Source organism: Molothrus ater, chromosome 1 (assembly GCF_012460135.2).
Source record: "Molothrus ater isolate BHLD 08-10-18 breed brown headed cowbird chromosome 1, BPBGC_Mater_1.1, whole genome shotgun sequence".
NCBI lineage: Eukaryota > Metazoa > Chordata > Aves > Passeriformes > Icteridae > Molothrus > Molothrus ater.
Window position 1 is genome coordinate 36104321 of NC_050478.2, and position 19625 is coordinate 36123945.

Below are 19625 nucleotides of genomic sequence, written 5' to 3' on the forward strand. Positions count from 1 at the left end.
CACACATCCCAAGAAGTACTGCTGACACATCAGTACTGTCTTATAAGCAGTACTTCTAATATTCCACTACATCAGCAATGTATCAAGTACAGCGTGCACCTTTATTTGACTACATATTTAGAAATTTTGAGACAGTTTTCTCTGATTTTAAATATCCATACAGAAATTGCTTTTGGACTAGCAGCATCAATATTCTACAGCAACGTTTTTAAATATAAATCCTGCCCTCATGTCTATACTTTCTACAGTCTCACAACCTTAAGGTGAAGGAGTAGGAAACCCTTTTCATGCTTGTCTTGAGCACCCACTACACAAATTCACACTACTCGGGGGAAAAAAAATAAAGCCCAGATACCCAAAACAAAACAGAAACCCCCACATAATACAAAATCCCCACAAACAAGCCCCTAAGTTGAAGTTTGAACAGTCACTGGGACAACACAGAGGCCTTTTTAAACTCAGCTGGGGCCTTTTTCTTTAAAAGAACTTACAGTATGAGTTTGTCTCCCAAGCTTCAGCCCAAATTTTAGAGCAGAAACAAAGCAGGAAGTAAGAATCTGAGTTGTAAAGCTAGTTAAGTGATTTTTAAGATGCATACTATACCTGAAGAAGCCTCAATTTTTTAATAGCTTGGAATCACTTTTTTTCAACTTTCTCAGCAATATTAGAAGTGGCAGACATTAAAACTCTCAAATTTATCTTTTCTAAAGTACTAGAAACTAATTCTAGAAACTAATTCCTAGAAGGAATATAGAGTGTAGATATGTTAGATGACTTTAAAAAATCTCTTTCAGTAAGGCATACAAAAGAAAACCCTGTGAAATACAAAAGGGAAAACACTTTTGTTTCTTTATAGCAATAAAGGATCACATCACCTTCAGATTAAGATAGTTTAGCACACAAATACCTAGAAGGAAAAAAATATTTCCATTTTGACAGGGAATTAGCATCTGTGCCAGACAATCACTCTAATGGAGATCCAAGAATACCATCTGTCTGGCTGTCTCATTCCAAGAATAATTCTGTCAGGTGGCTAAGTGTGTAAAAAGATAGGAAAAGGCCATCAAACAGCAAACTGGGGTACTTCAGGCAGGAAGTAAAACAAACCAAGTGTCATAGCTCTAGAATAGCAATTAAATGCAAGCATTGTATTTTTCTATCTTGTCTAAGCAATTGTTTCTTTTGACAAAGAGCTGTCTTAATATTTAAAGTACACCCAAAGCTTTTGAGTTTCTCACAGAATGTACATACTGTGTGCAAGCAAATGCAGATGCACAAGGACTGACTACTGCCTGCTAGCTCACAGCTAACATGGTCCACTTGATTTGAGAATGCAAGGTAAAATTTGTAAATTTTGCAATTTTGCAAAAATGCAAGGTACAAATTTGTAAAACCTCCAACCATGCACTGATTTTGGAAATGCCTTCCATCACAGCAATATTAAACAGATGCTTCAACTTTCTGAATGAAACAGGGAAGAGATGTACTTATTGGTTTTGTGTTATGCTTTGTGTTACATGCTATAGGGTACTTCAAAAGAACAATAAAAATGCATGGGTCGCTCTACAGGTAAACAGCTAGCAAAACCAGCACGTGATCTAATGGAAGAAAAAACAAATTATAAGGCCTTGGCTATTCCCTTGTGATAGAACCTCTCAGCATGCCTGTAAGAATCTAGTACCATTTCAAGTGCACTGTACAATTAACTTGCTCACCAGATGGTCCTGTGCATAACACTCAGTCAAATAAACAGAAGATGTGTACTCTATGTAGGCATCTTGGTTTAATCTTCTCTTTTGGTAGTGGAACTCTTCAATGAGACAGCTATGCACAGGGCCCTTGGCATTTTCTAAGGGCTACAGCAGAAAGCCTCAGGTAAGGCCTGGGGCAACCAAGCCAACATAAATCAAGCCAAAAAGAAATCTGCATTTGCAAAGAAACAACTACCTTTTATCAATAAACTGACATCACAGCTTTGAAACCACATGCAGGCTGTTTAGATACTGAAAGTTGGAAAGGACAGGGTCCTGATTCAATACTAAAAAAACCTTTGCAAAACAGCTGCTAACACAGAAGTTAAGCACAATCAAGCCACTATTTTTAAAAGAGCAATCTGAAAAAAACATGGCAAATCAGTATCATGGGAACACTTAACACTATCTTCAGTAACATGAAACAGTGAGTAGAGAAACTGGTATGGGCTTTGCTTTTTCCAGGTTAATTTATGCTATCAGAACATTGGTACGAAGCTGCATAAAGTGGCTCAAAAAACACTTATCATCATTCTCCCCCACCCTCCTTTAATAAAGTTTTATCCACAACACTCCTGAGAAGCAGTCCTTGGACATTTGCTCTAGCCATATTCCCTTATACATCCAGTTCCCTTCTACATATTTCACTAACATGTATGTCTGGCTAAGTCTCTGCCTAGCCATTTCCATCTCTAAATCTCCTGGAAATTTGAAGCTGAACAGGCAGTCCTAAACAGCCTTGTATATACATCCTTAACAAGAGAGGCATATTTTTCTTTTATTATCTGGAGAGATTGAGGTGTTTGAGTAGAAGAAAATAAGCAAGCTAGGACCTGACATATAAAAAGACTGTTCTCTTTTCTCAGTTCTACTCTTTGGAAGCTTCAGCTAGTATCTACACAAAATGAAGGTTTGTTACTATAGATTTATAGTAACTGGAAATTTCACATAGAGCAGTAAGTTTTTAACAGCTTTAACAAGTTATTATTTAGATTTGTCACACCAGAAATTTAGGAAACCAAGGCAAAGTAAAAATTTATTTTACTGTTTCACAATACACACCTAAAATCTACATGATTATTAAAACAGTCATACACATATTCTTTGATTAACAGTTTGCATCACATAACAAAGGTTTATATAAGTGCAGTATTTTCTCAGAAGTTTAAAATACAGGTATTGCTAAGATTTTTCAAGTAAAAAACCTTGTATTGGCTGACTGAGTGTCCAATACAGATAACATTCTTGCATTTTAAGTTACATAGAGGAATTTTAGGATTCTCTTCATTACTTACCCAAAAATAATAGCGATGCTCAAGACTGCAGGTACATAGACTATCATCAATGAACATAATCACATCGATTATGTTGTCTAAAGGCAAGCAGGACTTACAGGGCTTCAGCTCAGTTATAACTTCTCATCTTCCTTTGCACTGATTTAAAAGCTCAGTCTTAAAATACAGTCTCTTGGGCAAATAACTACTTCCATTTTTAAACTGCAGGAGTTAACTGGTCAATGTGAGTCAAATGGTAGTTAACAAAAAACCATGTGTTAATGAAAAACAACTGTAATATGCAATCTGTACCTTAAAGCTCAGAGAAAAATCCACCTAAAGGAAACATATAAACTCTCTAACATTCCAGTCAGTTCTCAGGGGAAGCACACAAACAGTAACACTGAAGTTCGTCAACTCTTACAACTTTGAACTTCAAACAACTCAAGCAACAACAACAGTATCAAAACACGTAGAACAGGAGTACAAACATAACTTGAAGTAACTTTTGAGAAATGTTACATTCCGTATTGCTAAATTGAACTGTAGTACCATCTAGTTAATTAATTTAGATACTTTGAAGTCTCTGTTGATCAAATGGCTTTGTGTACTGTCTTTCCTTTTCTGTAGTGGTATGTCTTACCCTCCTGGGATGGGATAGAAGAGAGGACAAGAAAAAAATTCAATTAATCAGAATAAAGGAACCAAAGTCTCATGAAAACTATCTCCAGACACCCTGTACTCTATTCGCCCCTCTCCAAAACTGACAAAACTTGCTTCTGCATTCCTGTTTCAGAGTACACCTGTCTAGTTCACATATCTGTTTTACAAAAAGGAAGCAAGGTCTTAGAAATTAATAACCTGGAATTACATGGCTTGGAATGTAATCAGAGATTGCAAATCTACAAAGATGGAACACATACAGCAAAACAAAAAAAAAAACAACCAGCTTACCAACCTGGACTATGATTTATTGGTTAAAGCAGAGACAAAGCATAACTAGCCACCATCCACAGTAGCTATTTCACTGTACAGACTATCAAGGTTTAAACCCAGCATCCTCTGTCCAAACTAGTCTTTCAGCCATGTCACTGAGAAATGACTAGCCAAACTTATGCTCTAATTGTTCATTAGTTGACTGTTCAGCAATTTTTTATGCTGTCCTGATTAAACCCACTGAATCCAATTTCAGCACTTTTTTCCATCATGAAACAACAGAGAGCCAAACCCACACATCTCACAGCATGTACAAGGAAGAAAAAATTCAAGTGGCATCCACAGATTTGAATTGCTTCATCTTTACAGTATCCTGTAGGTGAACACATTGAAGGTCACCTATGTTTCGGGGATATAATTTTACTTTCACTACATACCTTTACATTGCTGTCTTGTGATACAAAGTCATTTGTCAGCTGGTTCTCAGGATTAGACAGACAGGATAGTACTGTTTGCATGCCCCTGTCCACGGACTTCTGAAATACAGTTATAGGTGCATATATAGTTATAGGTTATTTTCTTAGTTAAAGCATTACTAGCTAGCAATGTCAGGGTGTCACAGGGTTAACTTGGAAATCAGGATTCCTCAACTGCCTTGTGTTCCCTGAGATACTTGTAATTTTTTTGTCCCCCCCCAATCTTCTAAAATTACAAACTCATTATCTCCATTCAGTGTTACAGCATAACAATTCTGATCAATGACATGCCAGTTCTCTTGTGGATGAGGCTGACAGCAGAGATATGAAATATCTCCCTTAGAAAACTGAATTCAAAGCCAACTGTTCACTAAATTGGAGCCATCTTCCACAAAACAGTAAGAAAAATAGACTTATTTTAAGCTTCAAATATCTGAGTTGGTAATTTTCATCCTAAGCTTCAACCTAAGACAGCAGGCAGTGCTATTGAATCTGCTTTTTTAGTACCTGTAATTTCCACATATTAGGCAAAGTCTTGTCAGTAGACTTAATCAGGTAGTACATACACTTTATCCAGCCCTCAGCACTGCAAACAAGCACTAACAGTTTCAAGGAAACGTGAGACTTCTGAAGTAGTACACAGAAATCAGATACATGGGACTTAACAAGAGGCTGAAAGGAGCAACTATAACCCTGATTTCTAGGATATCTGTCCAAGGCCCTTGACAAAGCTACATAACCCTCACATGCAAATTTCTGGGCATGGCATTTATGATAAAGAATATTAAAAGTTTTGAGAAAACGGTTACCTTCTGTGGGCTGCTAGGCAACTGCATGGGCTCTGGAACAGCACATTCCATCTGTATAAATCCTGGATCCTCAGAGCCATGATAGTTCACTGAAGTATACACCTATAGAGTTTTAAGTATTACAATGTTTCAGTAACACTGGAAAAACACACAGTTATGGCGTCACCTCATCTATCCATAAACTGTACCAAGTTTAATCTTCACAGTTTTGTTAAGTTTCATGAGTAGGGGAAATATTGTGTCATGACCTGTTTTACTAAGACAGTTAAGAATGATACTTAAAGTTGCTTAACTGAGATAGTTCTAGAACACTTGTCTGCTCCTACAATCAAGCTTGTAGCATTTAACAACTAAACCCCCATGCACACTTACTCTAAAAACATTTTGGCCTGCTACCATTGAATTGTAAAGTGATACATTATGACTGTATAATGTATCTACATTCATGCATGTTATTAAAAAAAACTATTTCAAACCAATAGTGTAATCAATAGTTCAATGACTTCTGACAGCTTTCAGGAAGAGAATACCATTCACGAGAAAATTACTTACTACAGCTTTTAAACACTTAATCAAAACTGTAGTCAATAAATACACCTAAATATTCAAAAATACCCAGAGGGCAAGTTTAAATTCTGACATTGTAAACATTGTAAACAAATAGAGGGTTTTTTTTCTTTTTTCTCACAGGCATTACCCGCTTTAAGTCACAGAAAGCAAGAATTTTTTTCAGAGGCCAGCAGCACCATCTACAGTTTGTAGTAGTCTGAGAAAGTTTTTAAAACATATTGGAAGGAGCCAAAAAATTCATCAGTATTTGCAAAGAACATGGAGACTTTTTAAACTTAAAAAAATTGTACATCAGGTCAACTTACTTTTCCTTCAACTTTTCCTGAAAAACCAACTCCATTTTACTTAGAATTCCAGAGTTCTGTAACTAGAACATGTAGTTCTGGTGTCAAAAACAGGCAGATCTCTTCCACCAGGTAACTCAAAAAAGCACTACATCAGTAGAAATTCTGAACGACTACATAGAATCTTATCAGCAATTACAGATTTTGGTAGACCAGATTACACAGATCCAGACAAGAGACTTTTTTTTTTTCAAGTACCAAGCTGTAAAAACAATGTGCTAATTAAGAAGACAGTTTCAGAAGTCTAACTTTGTAGACTTACCGGAGTTGGAGGCATTACATAATTTCTTGGCTCCCCAGCAAGCCACTGTGGTTGAGCCTTAAACAAAAATTAGACAAGAACCACCTTTTACTCATTAATTTCCAACATAGACAAGTAACTGCTCTGTATGAGACATTGTTTATAGCATTTCATGTCTGGATTATTAACAAAACAATTAATTAATATAGTCTTACATCCAGCAAGATACCTTACTTTATTCAACTATTGCCTTCTCACTCCAAGTTAAAGAAAAATTTTAAAATATTTCTAAATATTAGGAAAATAAGGGAAACCAAATACCTACATTGAAAACAGATCTCAAGCCTCTAGCTGCTTCCAGTTACTCCTAGTTTAGCATCAGTAACAGGACTTAGCCACCCACTTCATTTGTGAGTTCAAACCCCACTATGAGCTAAGCACTTTCTCTGACATTTTCATAGTGCAAGAGCACATCCCCACCCATATACATCAAACATGGTATCATCTGATAAGACTCTGATTCCAAGTTCCTAACATCCTACACTACAGCAGCATGTACAAATGCAAAGCTCCCTCCCACAAGTACTAATTCACGTACTTTTTTCTAATTTCAAAGTTGTTTTATCACAGTATAATTAAGAAAATAGTAATGAAACTATAAAAAGAAAAGAGTATGCTAATTTACTCAACAGCTTTCATCACTATTTTGTTTTTGCTTTGGTAGCTGTGAAGAACTGAAGGAAGATAGATTCCAAAGAACGAGAAGCACAAAGATCAGACTCCAGTTAACACTTCATTCCAGCTTAGTCAGGTATCCAACAGCCTTTCTGCTTCTAGTAAAACTTGACATACCTGATAGTTGTAAGCAGGTTGATATCCTATGGGAACTTGCTGCTTTAGCACTACAGCTGGTGATGAATTGTATGGATAGGGCTGCAAAGAAAGTTTTTTTTTAAAAAAAATCCTGCAAGTTTGAAGCAAGATACAAATACGATATTTGTAGAGGTATTAGCCAGGAGCACACTTTTAGAAGTTACACTGTTATTTCAATTCCTGTGCAGACTAGACTCACTTTTTAAAAGCAACCCTTAGATTTCCCACAGGGCTTGCTTCAGTACTTCAGGCACTAATAACATTTATAAAGTGAGAATCAAACTCTTATAAATCTAAAAATCCCACTTCTGCTTGTAACTGATCTTTTATGTAATTTCAGAAGTGCAAGTCATGCCATAAACTTTGAGAAGTAGATCTGAAGCAGACTGACATCTATGAAATAATGGAGTACAATCTGAAGGATCAGTTTCTAGGAGAAAAGGAAGCTAAGTACTCAAATTAAGATGATTTCCAAGTATTTCTTTCCTGAAAGTATTCTGACACTGTGAACGTGGAACTTTCCCAGATTCTTCAGGGAATAGTTAAAGGCACATTCCAGCCTTTAAGAGAATTAATGCTCTTAAATTAATAAACTGAAGAGAATCATCAAGAACACTATTATCAAGCTCTCTGCCTTGCAAGAAAGTATTTCTGCAAGTTCGTTCTTCCTCTTTGTTTAAGATATACAAGACAGGGTCAGACTGTAGTCAGTACTGCCCCATCATACAGTAATGCAGTAAGAGAGCCTGATCTGGTTCACTCACACAGCACAGGACTCATATCCAAGCCAGAAGCACTGTACTCACACCTCAGAATGAATGCTCATCTGCAATACTGTTCTGGGCACAGCTATTAACAGCTGATGCTGGAACACAGTGCTCTTATAACACAACAGCAGTTTAAAACCAAGGATATGTTTGGCTAGGAGAAAAGTACCTGAGATAACTTCTTATCCCACTCTTAGTCTACCAAAATACATTTTAAATTTCATCATTTATTCTGAAGCAGGACAGCAACACATTAAATATCTGGATACATTTCACTTGTGAACTGCATCTGTGATAGGCAGTAATAACTCAATCTTCCCTCCACTTTCAACAGCTCTCATTCTTAAAGGGTACCTCCTTTTTGTTTTATAATGAGTTAACATCACTGAATCAAATTTTCAAGGTTGCTGGCATTCCTTTGAAATGGTTTGAAGTTGGGTCCTCCTTACTGGGGAAAGCTATATGATAACAGGTGGGTAAAATCAGATTGGAATCTCAATACATACTCCAAAAGTCATATGTGCTTGCACCTTCAAAAAATATTTAATTATGATTCAAAACCAGTATCAGGAGCAGACCTACCTGAACATAGGGTGTTACTGGGTTCATGACAGCTGGAGGCTGCACGTATGTCTCCATACCCTGATTACCCCACACGCTCTGGAACTGTGGTGGAGGAGGACCAAGAACTATTTGTCTGGGAGGCACGCAGGAATCTTGTTCTGAAACAGATAAAAATAGTATTAAGACATTACAACATGTATTTCATTAGGAATCTGAAGTCAAGCTGGAAAAAATCTTAAAGGTTTTGAGTCACAAATTTAACTCAATATGAACTATATTGTATTGTGCTACCAACCTCCCTCTTATTAAAACAACACCATACAAGTGAGGTCACAGAAGTCAGAACCCAGGTTTAACTGAAATATACATACTGCATCAGATAAAAAGTATTTGCAAGGATAATTATGTATAATTAAGAAAAAAATCTTGTTATATTATAATACCTGCAATATGAACAAATTTACTTAGATATACTTACTTAAGTTTTGTTGTTTTCTGATTGCTGGCCCCAGTTTCAGCTTTTTACCGTGGAAGTTGATTTGTGACTGAAAGACAGGTTATTCTCTGTTAGCTGGGAATCAGCAAGGTGAGAGGTTTGTAGGATTTTAAAGAGACTGGGCTCTGCTTCTACATCACAGTACATCAACTCTTAAAGGCTCAAGAGCCTCCAGTCTGTCTCAACACCACGCGCCTTTTACCTCAATTGTCCTGCAGTGCCCTCAGCTCAGCTGCCTACTCACCAGCCCTCCAAAATTATGTATCACTGGCCCTAATAGTAACATGCACTACTATAATTTGCAACTATGTATCACTGACTGTCAGCCCTGCTGCTTTACACACACAGGCCTTAACTATTCCTGTCTCGGTGAGAGTACTATTGGAAAGTGACCACAGTCTCAGGTTTCTAGTGAAAAATTTTTGGTTTAGCCCCATTAGCACAATTTTAGTACCAAGCAATAAAGTCAGTGTTGGATGCAGACAGTCTGTCTAGATTCTCTATCACATGCAACTCTACAGAAATGCCTGCTTCAGAAGAAAATACATGGTTTTGAAATTTTCTCCCATTTCTGCTAAAGAAGTGCTTTGAACAGGCAACAGCAACTGTATTGTTGCCTGTAAAATAAGAAGAAATACAATGATCACAAAAATCTTGCTCATTCTAATTTCTATCAGCATGAGAAGATGATTCAACAGACATATGAGGGTGAAAAAAGGTGCAACAACCTAGTTATTGCACCAAATAGACAAATTTGACAGGTGGACTTTTTTGGTTTTATTTTTCTCAGGGAAAAGTGTCTTGGGTGATTTTGGGTATTTTAAAATTAATTCTGGAATCCTGTTGTGCCCAAAATCATGCAACTACCTTTTCCACCTCAACAATGAGAGGTCCTAGGAGGCAGGCCTCCCAACTTAAAGAAAGACAACTTTCCAATCTGAACTGCAAACAGATTGATGCTGGACCAGAGTGCAGTTACAGACCTAAGCAGAAGAAAAACACTGTCAGGCTGAACAAGGCTACAAGGCCTTGTTGAACAGGCAGATGAACACAGGCACCAAGAGCAATTTTAGTTAGAGGCTCTATCATGCTTATTTACAGAAAACACTGACCACTCAGTGCAGATAAGGCTTTAAGTGATTTAGTGCAGTAACCTTTGCATACAATTTGAGCTCTACAACACCCATGTTAATTTCTTCCTTTCTTTAATCCCCTCCAAAAGACAACAGGTTCTACCTGAACGTTCTTCCTGAGATGGCAGGTATTTGTACTGCCTGCAGACCTGAAATGTGCACTGAAAAGAAAACCCACAATATACCTCTGGGTCTTCCAAGACCTCTGGTATACAAACTCAGATCAGTAAGTACTATATTAACAGAGGAACACTGCAGGCTCCAGTTTTGGAACACACACAGAAAATCAGTACTCTGCATGGCTCAAATGTCAACGCTACTCAAGACGTCTCCACAGAAATTGTTACCTCAGAGCAAGCATTCCACACTGATGTAGCATAATAAATGTAATACATAGTAAAAAGAAAAAGGTGTTCTCAGATGAAGTCTGTTGCTCAGTGCAGCAGTCGCTGTATATTTTTGTCATCATACCACATCAAGTAACAGCAAGCTTTTAAAATCTTTTGGTGAGTATCAAGGATGTCCTGCTGCAGTTTCATTACTCTCCACTTTATTCAAACATATTCTCTTCCCACTTACAGAGCTGGATGGCCAGTAAACACATCTGCACATCACAAAACACTACATTTGTGCCTGGCACATCTATCTGGATTTGTCTTTCTGATCTACTTCCCTATCTAAGAGCTTCAGAAGCAAATGAGAGACTGTTCATCCTCCAGAGACACAGGAGTTTTCTGAGGCAAAGACTTTAAAGAGGCAAGTATTTCAATACATGTTATTCTCACAGTCACTGTATTCAGGCCAGGGAGAAAGAGGGAAAATAAAAAGCTTTGTCAGTGGTTTGTGACCTGCCCAAGTCTATCAGAACCAAGTACCTGATCTGGTTATAAGCGCTGAGATTTAAAATTTCTCCAATACCAAACTCCAAAGATCAGAACTGTCTGTAAGAGTTCTACCCCTTCATCTCCTGTGTTTGCTACAGGAAAGCTATATGGTGACCGCGTTGTGGTTTAATGCGGTTTGTTTTTTAGTTAAGCAAAAAGGACCTTGGCAGCTTTCTTCAGACCTGATAAAACCAATCAGCTGGCTAGTTTTCAATACTGACACCCTGTTAAACCACTTAAAAAAAGCTGAACATGCCTCTGTGAAACCACACTTAAAAATGAACAAAGCCTGGGAAAAACTCTCTTGCTTCCAGCCTTTGAACGCTGGCTGGACCAGGCCTGGCCCCGCTCTGCCGCACAGCCAGGCTGGTGGAGATTCTGTGGCTGGAGTTCCAGCCACAGCCTGGCCCTGCTCTGGCTGTGAGCTGCTGAGCCATCCTGCTGGCAGCAGCTAAGAACAAAGGCAGCCCTGCAGCTGGATTGACCACAGCATTGCAGCCACGCAGCCAGAGCGGCCGCTGCCCAGCAGAGATCCCATGACCACCTGCAGGCCTGGTCTCCTGGTCTCCTTTACATGGCAGGAGAGGCTCCTCTCCCTAAATAAACTGAAGAAAAGATTATTTTAGAAGTGGAAAACTGACTGAAAATACCACATTTGTCTCTTAGCATTGTCAGTAGGAAAAGACAGAAGACTTGGGGGTAGGAAAAGTGTTAAAAAGGTTTATTCTGATTTCTGTTTTGTTTTTAGTCCTGTTAAAGAAGTTTTCTTTACACCCTTTAAAGTTTTGAGCCTGCTTTGCCCTCCTCCTAATCCTTATCTCACAGCAGAAAATTAGTAAATAATTCTAGTGGATGCACTGGTGTTTGGCCAGCACTTAGACCCACTACACACAGGAACAGCCACAGGACAATCTAGGAGGCTTAAAAAATACTTGCACTCCAGGTAGCATCCAAATGCACAAATATTGCAAGAGAAATATTTCAACTACTGAGACATAAATAAAAAAATTAATACTGTCTACCATGATACTGTTACTCCTATGCCCTAGGAACCCAAAATGTTATTGTATTTCATCTATCTGTGCCCAAAACTGTTACTCTCTACTAAGACCCTGGAGCCAGAAAACACAACCACGGGGCAGAGTGGGGCAAGTGCCCCAGCCTTTTCAAAGTTCAAGCAGAGACAGCATTCTCTCTTGCCTCATGGTCTTTGCTCAAGGCAGATGCTCTGCTCTGGGTTTTTCTCCCCCTCTTTTGATACTCTCCTGCATCTTGGACTAGCTCAAGGTGAATCCCACGACTGCCTGTCTGCAGCCAGCACAGAGCAGCCCTGCAGAAGTGAAGGCAGGGCTACCCCAGCCCAGCTGCCTGGCCTTGCCTGGCTGCCAAGGAAGGCTAATCCCTCCTGTGAGTTCCAGCCCTTGACCAAGTACCAGCTGCTGAAGAGTGCCAGCTGCATTCATCAATGAAGAGGTAAGAAGGGGGAGGGTTGTCACCATTCTCCCCTTGGCTTTGGAACTACAAGGTTGGTCAGCTGCAGAGGCCACTATTTTGGGGAGGTGTCACCCCAACATTTCAAGCTCCTCTTTGGTCCCTGGGAGTCCAGGAGATTTCAGCAACTTTGTAACTAGTGACTATTAGTGTTATTTTTTTGCCCCTTGCTACTTCCTTCTTTATTAGTAAACTGTTATTTTTTCACTTATATCTATCCATATTTGTTTCTCCTTATGGGTGGAAAGGGATTGGTTAATCTAAAGGAGAGATGACTCATTTTAGAGCATCCCACTTTAATTATCTTAGACCAAGACATCCCAATAACTAAATGTCTACATTTCTGCCATAAGCAAAAGGGGTCTATGACAATCATCCACTACCAAAAGCAAGCAGCCAAACACTTCAAGGCTTTAAAGCACATAAATAAATGACAGCAATCAGAAACAAAATTACATTAGATGTTTGACCACACCAGGCTAAAAACTAACCTGCTGAAAACTAATCTTGCTTCTTATTTAAGCAAATACATAAAGATTTTACCACCAGTACACATTTTAGAAAGTTTACCTTTTGGGCAGCCCTAGACTTTTTGTGTCCTAACTTACTCTACAGGGTACATAACTTGGCTTCCACAAACTTGTCTCTAACCTTCATACCTCAACTTCTTAGAGTCATTTGGACAAAGTTGAGCTTACCTCAACTATCTTTTGAACATCCACATTGTCCAGGAAAGACACAAATCCATACCTAAAAAGGAAGAACAGACTATTCAGTAATTGGTATCATTTGATTATAAGCCAAATTATTTGAAACAAGACCAGTTAACAACGTGCCAGGTACATTATATATTGCACATCCAAATTATCAACTAGGACATTAATTTATGATTGAGGCCAGATGCAAGAAACTAAATGCCAGATTTTAGAATAACATGAAGTAAGGCCTATTTTTCCATTTTAACTACTCAAAATGAGTACAGCTATTAATATTAGCAACTCAGAAAGTTAAAAATTTAAATAAGATCTGACTTATCTTTAAATTTTGCATTTACTACAGAGGTCTGGATGAAAGCAGGCATTATAGGAACAGTAACGCCAGTGGGAGGGAAGCAATTCTTGAAGAGGTTTTTCAGTTTATTTCACTGCATTCCTAGTTTATCTGGTCTACACAATTAAGATAATTTCAGAGCTTTTAGTAACAATTGTGTCCCATTAATGGAATAAGTCAAATGATTATCAATACTTATACACTAACTGCACAGCAGGGTTCACTTTGCAGACTAGGAAGGGATATGAGAAAATTAATTTTATTTCCAGCTCTTCCATTGCTATATATGCTGAAAAAAGATGTGACACTGTAGGAGCTAAGCATAGAATCTAAGAAAAACTCTCTCTGGAAGGAACTTCAAGAGGGTACTGTCTCCTTCTCATCAGGAGGAACAGCCTCAAAACTGGGATGGCCTCCCCAGAACTCAACAGGGTAAGGTCCTTCATCTTCTTATTTAAGGGTTTCACCATGGTAATCCAGAACTCCTCAATATATTCAAAGGGAATTTCCTTGTTTCAACTTTGTTCACATACTTAGTCTTCACCCAAAAAAAGTTTGGGCTGTTTTACTCTAGAACTTACTCACAAGTGTCAGGAGAGGGCAGAGTCATTGCCCTGAATAAGCCATCTTAATTCTCCTCATCATCCTGAACTGTCCCCTGATTTTTAACTACTCTAGCCAGCAGAAGAGTCCTACAAAAGAATTGGCTGTGTAAGCATCACACGAGTCAGGCTTTGTTTTCAATGACTGAGTGACAGTGAGCTTCTTTTCCCTGAACAGAGAGGTTGAAGTAAAAAAAATAATGCTATTCTTTGTAAGATTATACAGATTTAGTTTGGGGCAGTATAGATTTACTGGTTTCACAGTCTTAACTCACCATAACAGAAGACTGCAGCTAGTATTAAGGCTTAAGTACGTCAAGTGTGTTGCTAAGCATCTGCTCATATCACCTATTACAGAATGCTGTCCACATAAGCAGCAACTTAAAACAACTACTCATATTCTACCCACCCCTTCGAAACACCAGTCCTGTCAGTGATGACCTTCACCTCCTTCACAGTACCATATTGTTCAAAGACACTCCGAATTTCTGCTTCATTCATCTAAAAGAAAACAAGGTCTTAAACATCTTCATAAACATTCAACTGCTTAGAACTGATTTAAAGCAGGCAGTACCATTTTTTAAACCCATTTTCCACTACCATAAGAACTAAAAGTTTCTTTTGGAAGACACGTTCCAGAATTCTCCCATGACATTTCAATATCTTCTAGATTGGCAAATGCACACACAAAGAAAAAAAAAAAAACAACCCCACCACCACAAAAAAAATTTAAAAATCCACACTAAAACAGGAGCAAAATTTCCACTTATTCTCCACTGATGTACCCTATACCCATTTTAAACAAAAGTGTATACATACCCTTATGTCAATTCCACCAACAAAGACTGTGTTGGGCATGATTTTTCCTTCTGGTAAAACATAGCCCTGACTGACTGTTGCTGAATAGGCACTGCCATCTGTGGTGCTTGAACGCTGGGCCTCCACATGTGCTGCCTAAAAAATTTAAACAGAAATATTTATTTTAGTCAATTAGATTACATTTGAAGACACCAGAATGCCTGCATCTTCCTATAGATATAGCAGGTGACAAGGAATTTCAATAGCACAAATGGACCATTCATTGGTTCCAACACGTCTCAGTTCAAATGAAACTGGCTCTATAAAATCTGGGAGGAAGATTAACATGAAGTGAGCAGTTTTTCACCCACCTGGTATTCTGCTTTTATTTGGCTGCATACCCAGCTAAAGGGCATTTGAACTGAAATCTGAGATGGCAACTCCTCAAGCTGACCTAACTGCTGCTTCTACTTCTTTCTTTCTGGATGTGTCAGTGAACCAAGCTAGAAGTGGTATTCACTTTGCTGTGCAAGTTCTCTGGCAGCCCTAAAACAGGAAACGGCTCTCAGGAGAGGAGCCCAGCAAGTGCCAGAACCAGCTGAAGGAAGCTGGTAACCACAGACACTGCTGGTAACCACAGATGCTGCTGGTACACCTGTCACACACGGCCTTGGCCACCATGGAAGTGCAGTGCTAGTGTCTCACACTAATAATGCAGAATTTCAAAGAAAATAACTTATTTAACACTCTCACACATTATGTACCTGAAAGAAAGAATAAACAGACTACTTAGGCATTCTAGCAAGCTGGGCAACATGAAAAATAAGATTTATTGATACATGTATTTCCTAGAACTTGAAAAGGAGATCAAAAATGCAGTGGTAAAAGTCTCCTAGAACAAAAAGAAAGAAAATCTCCCTCCAAAGCTACTTTTCAAGTCCTCAGTATGATGATGGAAAACGCTTGCCAATGCAAAAAAATTACTGTCTTATCTAAACCCAAATAATTTTGTCAACATAGCACTACACAAATGACTGTTCTACATAGACGATGCACAAAGACCTCACACTGCTGCTGAATCAGTGTCCAAAGCCTAAATCACTCAAAGTTCTGAAGTGGGAAATCTGCCCATGATACTGGAACTACAGCATCATCTGAAGTGACTCACCCCTTTAAAATTACTCTAAAAGAAGTCTAATTTGTCTATCTCATAAAGTAGCTCTGAAATCAAATTTCCAGACGCCACGAATATTGGGGTTTATTCAGTTTTTCAGCTTATCAGAATTAACAGGCGGTTTTTTTCTTCTCTCGTCAAAATATAAGATTAATCTGTTTGCTCTCTATTATTGAAGTTTAAACTGATGAGCAGAAGCATGAAGCTTAAAATTGATGAGGGGAAACTGGTATAACAGTAGTCGGGAGACTAGTTAAGAATTTTGGCAAAAGAAAAGGACGATTGTTGGGCTACGTGGAGGAAATACCTATCTACCCGCCCACGTGTGTTACAAACATCACTCAGTTTTACGCTCATCCAGGAGAGAAAAACGTTCACTTATTTTTGGCCACACAAGCCCCTAATTTTTCAGGCTTCTCCCTGGCCTCAGCACATTTTTCGTTTAAAGTAAGCATTAGTCGTTTTTGTTTTTTTTTTTAGTTGAAACATTTAAACCCCGTGACCCACGTCCCGCCGCGCGGACACTGAGCACGGTCTCCATGACAGCGCGGGTGCCTGAGGGAAAAAGGCGGCTGGCGCCGCAGCCTCCCCGCTGGGCACTAAGTGGAGCCCTCGGCCCAGCACTACACGGTAGGCACAACCTCTCCTGTATTAAAAAAAAAAAATTAAAAAAAACCAAAACAAAACAAAAAAAAAGCCCTACTACCTTACTCGTATAGTGTTTGAAGCCTCAGCGCTACAGTCGCAAATCACGTTTCTCACATAGAACAAACAGCAAGCAACATGCCGGTGCGGGCCGAGGAACCCGCGGCACTCCGAGCGACGCCGGGCCTCTGCTCCGGCAGGGGGAGACGTAGGACCTCGGCCAGGCGAGGCGCCGCTCGTGGTGCCGCCGCCATTTTACCTCACACCTCGGCTGCCCAGCGCCGACGGGGCGTGGGCAGGAAGGTTTGGCGCCACAGGACAATGAAAGCTATTCACAAGCCCAGACAAAGGGTCCTGCCGGAGCCTACGCGCAGCGGGTACACTGCCACGGCCAGGCGGCGGGGCGCCCGCCCAACCGTGCGGGACGGCGCTAAAATAGCGCCGTCACAAAATGGCCGCTTGAGGGTGTGAAGCGTGTTCCGACGCCAAGCCTCCCCCCCAACACACAAACACCGTATCGGCAACAGGTACGAGCCAGAGATTCCCCTGCAGAAGCCCCCGGCCTTTCAATTGTGGTACTCCCTCCTTCACCTTAACCGCTCACCTTGTAAGGTGTTGAAACCTTCAAGATAGCTATAATGCTAGTAGCCCTCAGGGCTTCAGCGCCGTCACCGCGCTACAAGGGGACACTGCAGCAGCTGAGGGCATTCCCGTTTCTCACCCCAAGAACAACCCGAAGAAGTTACTACTCCGCTCTCCGCTACGGGGCCCGCTGGGGTCCCCCCTCAAGGCACTACATCACCCAGCAGAAACCCGCCCGGCGGCTCGGCGTTCAAACACCCCCGATCCCACCGCCCTAGCGCACCTCCCCTTCGGCGTTCACTCACCATCACTCACTGGAGCCGCGGCTGCGCTCACACACTTAAAAAAAAATAAGGATTTTCAAACAAAACCCGTATGAACTTTTTCGAGAAAACTAAGCGCAGACGGTCGCTTTTCCTTGTTCGCGAAGCTGAATTCCTGACGTCGATAAAAGGCGGTGGTAGGTAATCCCGTTCTCCTTAAATAGCCCCATTGGGGGATGGCACAGAAGAGGCCACACCCTCCCTCCGCTCTTCGCACTCGTCGTGCGCCCCCCACCCCCCTGCCACATGGCGCCTGTCCCCTCGTGTCTGAGTTTTAGAAGACAAAGGATCGAGAATGCCGTGGCTTTTCTGGATTTTTTTTTTTTTTTTGAGGGGGGAGCGAATTAGGCTGCGACTATCATTTGTGGCATTTTTGCACAGGAAGTTGCTGTTGAGTGCATGGCACAGCAGCAGCAGCTTCTGCCGGTTTGACAAGAGCTGGTGCTTCCCTTATGGAGGTTTTGAGAATCGTGTGTTATTGAAGAGGCTTTACACGTCTTGAGGCAAAAGCTCGGTCTCCATCCTGTGACCACCTGTGCTGAATTCCTGCTTTCTGTCTGATCACCAGTGGCCCAAGGCCTTTCTAGAAGGAAACCTCTCTGGAACCCCTCCTGATTCTACAGGAATAAGATTGGATTTGGAAATTAGTTTTAAATAGCTGTTTACCACTAGAATCAAATGTTTAGAACAGATACTGATTTTAGAAAGTTCCAGGGAGAGTAGAATCTTATGGACATCTCACCAAAATTAACTCAACCTCTGACTGGGCTAGGTTAATAAGATGTTTAATTTATGGTTCGGGTTTTTTGCTTTTTTGTTTGTTTGAGTTTTGGGGTTTTGTTTTATGGTTTTAATTTGTTTCTGTTTTGGTTTTTGTTTGTTTTGGTTATTCTAAGAGCAAAGACATACAAGTAATCCTTGTTAGGGATGAAAATTGAAGTAGAAAGCAAAACTGATGGAGTGTATTTAACATATAAGATGGTTTTTCCAATCAAATTTTACGTCTTCTAATGATTAGATTTTTTTAAATCGGTTTACCAAGTGTTTACCTTTTCCAGTAGACTGCTCTACTGGGTTTACATGGGACCCAGAGCTGGTTTAGGTAATAGCAATAACAAAGCCCTGATCAAATAGATGTGTTTATGTTACCTATAGAAGAGATTTTGTTAAATCTAGTGGGGTTGCAATATTATCTAAAAGTAAGCATATGCCTGGGCTTTCATGCAGCAAATGCCCACTTACTTAAGTGAAAGGCATGCTGTAGAATACTTTATCAGATCTTATTTGAAATGGCTGAGACTTTGAAAATGGGCCCCAACAATGAGGGGAAAATAATACATAGTATTTACTTTGGTGTAATGGATTCATATTTGACCTTAAGGGTGGCAACAAGTGAGGCTGTTCCGAGCTTTTTGTACTGGGTTTGGGTCAGGCTTGTATCCTGTTTTCCTTATCTACGTATTAGCTTCTAAAACTGGAGAAGATCTGTTGCTTAAAACAAAGGAAAAAGTAATTTATTTTCTGCTGCCAATACACAAACTTCAAAAGGAGTGGAGGAAGTGGAGTAGGAAATTATTGTCTTAGCTTGTTTTATTAATACAGCTATTAGAATGGTTGTTGCTCAATAGATTTATTTGTTAAATGCACTAAGTAGCAGAAGAAGAAAGATTTTATATTCTGCTGCACCATGTAGTACTTACCACTTTAATACACCAATTTTTTTGTTTCATTTTTTTCTCTTTAATTAGAACAATGATAAATCAATTAATTTAGTAAATCAGAATAATTCAGGAGAGCCTCTGGCTTGGGATCTGATAGGCTGCAGTGGGTGAGAATTCTACA

At 39.6% G+C, this 19625-nt stretch overlaps 1 protein-coding gene across 1 annotated transcript; it reads right to left on the reverse strand.

Annotated features, from left to right (window-relative positions):
* Nucleotides 1-3618: 3618 nt before the first annotated feature.
* On the reverse strand, nucleotides 3619-17018 carry DAZL (deleted in azoospermia like). Its single transcript, XM_036396474.1, has 12 exons — nucleotides 16996-17018; nucleotides 16741-16879; nucleotides 15081-15215; nucleotides 14671-14762; nucleotides 13308-13359; nucleotides 9084-9150; nucleotides 8624-8757; nucleotides 7254-7334; nucleotides 6423-6479; nucleotides 5247-5348; nucleotides 4399-4497; nucleotides 3619-3672 (listed from the first exon to the last, which is right to left on the reverse strand). The coding sequence occupies exons 1-12, from the start codon at nucleotides 17016-17018 to the stop codon at nucleotides 3619-3621; spliced, it is 1035 nt and encodes a 344-aa protein (XP_036252367.1).
* Nucleotides 17019-19625: the final 2607 nt, after the last annotated feature.

What these genes read in the sequence shown, in the direction of transcription:
- DAZL (XM_036396474.1), bottom strand. Translation starts at nt 17,018, where the DNA reads ATGTTGCTTGCTGTTTGTTCTAT. An exon ending in TTGCTTGCTGTTTGTTCTAT is followed by an intron (nt 16,880 to 16,995) that starts GTGAGAAACGTG and finishes TTTTTAATACAG; the next exon opens with GAGAGGTTGTGCCTACCGTG. An exon ending in ATGTTCAAAAGATAGTTGAG is followed by an intron (nt 9,151 to 13,307) that starts GTAAGCTCAACT and finishes CCTGTCTTTCAG; the next exon opens with TCACAAATCAACTTCCACGG.